Genomic DNA, 5,081 nt, shown 5'->3' with positions numbered 1-5,081 from the left:
TTAACATAATTATAACCTTACGGTCTGTATTGTTCTGCTCAATATTCAGAGATATCGTCTTATCGTAGCCTTGTAATTTTAATGTTTGCTTGGGAGCTGTAATCATAATGTGTTCTTTTATAATGAACAAGTGCAAATAATCCACTAGAGAAGAATGATATTATAAATAAACGACCATATAAAATAAAAATATCTTGTGGTAACTGACATCCAATCCATAATAAAGCATAGAATGAACACATAAACCATATCATTGGTACTGAATATTCTCTAGCACCAAATGTCATTTTAAATTGTATTATAGTAGTTAAACTTCTTTGTTCAGCTAATAAAAATAATAATTGTAAAGATGCTAAAACAATTAATAAACCTGCTGTTTTACTAGGTATTGTTTTTAACATTGCATAAAATGGTAAAAAGTACCATTCAGGAACAATTTGAATTGGTGTAACATATGTATTAACTAATATAGCATTATCTGGATGAGATAATGGAATTATACCAAAAATACTTTGTAATAAGAATAATATAAATATATTATTAAATCCTTTTACATCAAGACTTAATAGATTTGGATAGAAGGGTATTTTTAAAGCTGTATCATACCCTAAAGGATTTGTGCTACCATGTAAATGTAAAAAGAATATATGTATAAATACAATACATAATGCTACAAAAGGAAGTATAAAATGTAATACAAAAAATCTTTTAATTGTAGGATCACTTACAGTATATCCTCCACATAACCAAATTACTAATACTGGAATTGAAGATAATAAATTAGTTATAACAGTTGCACCCCAATAACTCATTTGTCCCCAAGGTAAAACGTAACCTATAAAAGCTGTAACTATAAATAATGCAAATATGATTAATCCTGATATCCATGATAATGGTAAATATAAATATGAATAATTTAATCCTCTTAAAATGTGTAAATAAGTTAATAAGAATACAAGAGATGCACCTGTAGCATGCATATATCTAAAACACCATCCACTCCATAATTCTCTTAAAATATGTTGTATACTATAATATGCATAAGATATTTCTGGAGTATAACGACTTGCTAAAAATACACCTGTTAATATTTGTATAAAGAATATAATACCTAAAAGAAATCCATAATTCCATAAGAAATTAATATTTAATGGGCATGGGTAATTTAATAAATGTGCTTTTGCTAAATTAATAGAATAATAATTCATATAAACAAAAAATATTTTATATTATTTAAAAATAAATAAACCAAATAAAGTCATTGTTGATCCAATTGAACAAATCATATTCCATCCATTTAAAGCGTCTGGATAATCAGGAATACGTCTAGGCATTACATTAAATCCAAGAAAATGCATAGGTAAGAATGTTAATACAACTCCAATAAAAAATAAGATTGACCATAATATTATTATAGAATTTTCACGTAAATGTTTACCAAAAAAGTTTTCTTGAAAACTACTTACTAATGTAAACAATCCAATAATTGCACCTATAGATAATACAAAATGGAAATGAGCGATTACATAGTAAGTATCATGTAATGCAATATCAATAGCTGCATTACCTAATATTACTCCTGTAGTACCACCAAAAGTAAATGTACATATAAATAGTAATGATAATAAAGATGAACTATGAGTTATACCAAAATTACTACCCATATATGTACATATCCAATTAAATATTTTTGTTCCAGTAGGTATAGATATTAATATAGTTGTAGATGTAAAAAATGCTCTTGTATCTACTTCTAAACCTGTAGTATACATATGATGAGCCCATACAACACTTCCTAATATAGCAATACAACTCATTGCTAAAATCATAGATTGATTACCAAATAAACTTCTACAATAATTTGTAGATATTACATGACTAATAACACCAAATGCTGGTAATATTAAAATATACACTTCAGGATGTCCAAAAAACCAAAATAGATGTTGATATAAAATAGGATCTCCAGCAAATGTAGGATCAAAAAATAATGTATTAAAATGTAAATCTGATAATAACATTAAAACACCACCTGTTAAAACAGGTAATGTTAATAATAGCATTACAGATGTAATTATTAATGACCATGTAGATACACTTAATATACCAAGTGTTAAACCTTTAGATCTTAGATGCATTACAGTAGTAATAAAATTTAAAGAAGACATAATACTAGCAATACCAGATACTAAAAGACCAACAATGATAACATCTACTGCAACAGGAGATAAAGACATAAGTGATGTACTTAATGGTGGATATAAAGTCCATCCAGTACCTCCTCCAAATTCTGCTGCTGTAGATAAAATGACTAATATAAAAGCTATTGGTTGTAATAATAAAGATATACTATTAATTCTTGGATATGCAAGTTCTGGAGAACCACATAAAATTGGTAGGAAGTAATTACCGAATCCTCCAAATAATCCTGGCATTATATTAAAGAATATCATAATAATTCCATGTAATGTAAATATCATATTATATAAGTTAACATTTTCTTGTGCAATTATTCTTAAAGAAGAAGAATATAATTCTGTACGTAAAATAACAGATAATAAAAAACCATAACTACCAAATAAAAATGAAAACCATAAATAGTATAGACCTAAAGTTTTATGATTGCAATTTGTAATAAGTGTATATCTATTGAAAACAAAAAAAATATAATATATAATTAACAATAAGTGAGGCTTGGATATGAATAAGTAAGATTCGATCCATACAGTCCCAGCGACAGCGGTTATACTTTGGAAAAGTCGAGTATTATCCATCCATGTCAGGCGTTAAAAGCGTTCGTTCTTATATTGTAGGCCAGTCGAGTTCCTTTAATGTAGTTTCCTCACAGCTTTTTTCAGTCCAAAGTACGCGATCTCTTGTATGGTAAAAGGGCTTAAACCAACAACATAACATTTTTTAGTCCCATGCTAGTATATTTCATATATATTCTTATCATTTGGACGTAATATTTCCTTTCCGGCTGTTTCCATCTCAACTCTACAGGTTAACGCCTGGAGTTCTTTATCTTAGTAATATAAATTTGCGTGACGAGCGGTGTGTACAAGGCAACAATACACGCTAAATAATATTAATTTATTGCAAGGCTGCGATGAGACGACATGGAGGTGCCAATAGTATATAAAGATTTGAGCTCTATATATACTATAACCTGTTATCCCCGGCGAACCTTCTTACCGTTATATGTTAACGGCACACAAAATCACCGTTCTTATAAATATATTTTTTATATTTAGTAACTATAATAATATTAAAGCACATTTAGTATCTTATCCTTCATTAACATCATTATATGGAACATCTTTAAAATATTTTTCTGTGGGTATCTTATTTACATTCAATCCTATTATTTTTATAATATTTGTATATTCTATTAGAGAAAGTTTTTATTCTATATTTTCATCATTAGTATCAGGAATGTTATCTATAATTATATCTGAAGCAATATTATTTATTACATATTTTTGGGGTATTTTACATTTTAGTTTATCTCCATATCCATTATATAATGAAGGAATTATTTTAACATCATCAAGAATGTTAATTCTAACTATTACATTTATTTTAGCAAGTGCATCATGTATGACAGCATGTTTACAATTTCTAATAGAAAAAGGAATGAGTTTAGAAATTTCTAGTATTGTATTTATAATATACTTACTTGGAGAATGTTTTGCATCACTTCAAACAACTGAATACTTACATTTAGGATATTGTATAAATGATGCTATATCTGGTACATTATTTTATTGTGTTACAGGTTTACATTTTTCACATGTTATAGTTGGTTTATTATTATTATTAATATATTTTATAAGAATAGTTGAAATGTATGATACTAATAGTGAATGGTCATATTCATTATATGGTATATCTTATATTGTATTACCTCATACTGATCAAATTACAATATTATACTGGCATTTTGTTGAAATTGTATGGTTATTTATAGAGTTCTTTTTCTATTCAGAATAATGAATATATGTATATGTCCTGTTTCAACTATAGTATCTAGTATAGACAATAATATTGTGTTAAAAGCTAGAGTACGTAAGGAAAAAGAAAGGTTAACCGCTATCAAATGGCGAGAAGGGAAGTGTGTTTCCATAGAAACCTTCATATAGACTATGCTGACTTGAGTAATGATAAATTGTTAGTATCAGCTATCCATAGTTAACTGATTCCGTTTTGACCGGTCATTTTCTTTGCCTGGAGGTTACGTCCATACAGTTATAAGCAAGTGGAATGTTAGAAGCAAACACTAGCGGTGGAATACATTGTTTCATTCGATAGTAAACGCTATACCTTACCAATCTATTTGAACTTGAACAAGGTTCCATTGGAATGAGAGTTCACCGTTAGAAGCGATGCGTGAGCTGGGTTAAGAACGTCTTGAGGCAGTTTGTTCCCTATCTACCGTTTTATTTATGTATGGAGGATGAAACGTTAAGTTCTATGAAAGAATTTATCTGCCTTGTCAAATTGATAGCGTCATAGCTCTATTTTTGGGTTTTTGGCCTGGCATCTGTTTCTATTCTTTTGGGCTAAAAGTTTACATTTTTTACCAGCCTGGGATCAAAAAGTATTGTAACACAGATTATTCCCAATCAAATTGGATGGTGTTGGCTGGGCATTAGTCCACTCTTTTAATGAAAAGGATTTGACGGTCAACCCATTATTGTTCTACATTACGAGATACCAAAAGCTATATTATATATCCTACAAAGTTGAACACAGGCTGAGTCTCTATGCCTTGAATGGAGCACTGGATTGGATACCCGGGAAACCGGCGCTACCATTTATAAGAAGTTATATTCTGGAAGCGTCTGTAAGGTTACAACACAAGTCACTGATAATTCCGATGAATAGTTCAAGTTACTGACATCTGCCCGGCATCAATGATAAACGGCGGCTGTATCGTAAACGGTCCTAAGGTAGCAAAATTCCTTGTCGGGTAATCTCCGTCCTGCATGAACGGTGTAACGACTTCCCCATTGTCGCTAGTGTGAGACTCCTAATAAATAGAATTATCCATGAATATGTGGAATCATACGGCCCGACGG

General features: G+C 29.6%; 3 protein-coding genes across 3 annotated transcripts; 1 reads left to right on the top strand and 2 right to left on the bottom strand. All coding sequences in view use genetic code 4, as the record gives it.

Annotated features, from left to right (window-relative positions):
- Positions 1–59: 59 nt before the first annotated feature.
- cytb (cytochrome b) lies at positions 60–1,208 on the bottom strand. Its single transcript has one exon. The coding sequence runs from the start codon at positions 1,206–1,208 to the stop codon at positions 60–62; it is 1,149 nt and encodes a 382-aa protein (YP_272128.1).
- Positions 1,209–1,229: 21 nt separating this feature from the next.
- cox1 (cytochrome oxidase subunit 1) lies at positions 1,230–2,663 on the bottom strand (the record flags this gene model as incomplete). The annotated part of the gene is made up of 1 exon: positions 1,230–2,663. A coding segment is annotated over one exon (1,434 nt), but the record flags the coding sequence as incomplete, so codon positions are not given.
- Positions 2,664–3,201: 538 nt separating this feature from the next.
- On the top strand, positions 3,202–3,993 carry cox3 (cytochrome oxidase subunit 3). Its single transcript has one exon. It carries the CDS (start codon positions 3,202–3,204, stop codon positions 3,991–3,993), a length of 792 nt encoding a protein of 263 aa, YP_272126.1.
- The last annotated feature ends 1,088 nt before the right edge of the window (positions 3,994–5,081 follow it).

This window comes from Plasmodium vivax, mitochondrion, assembly GCF_000002415.2.
Source record: "Plasmodium vivax SaI-1 mitochondrion, complete genome".
NCBI classification, from domain to species: Eukaryota; Apicomplexa; class Aconoidasida; order Haemosporida; family Plasmodiidae; genus Plasmodium; species Plasmodium vivax.
Note: the sequence above shows the minus strand (reverse complement) of the source record. Positions and strands in the feature narration are given on the sequence as shown.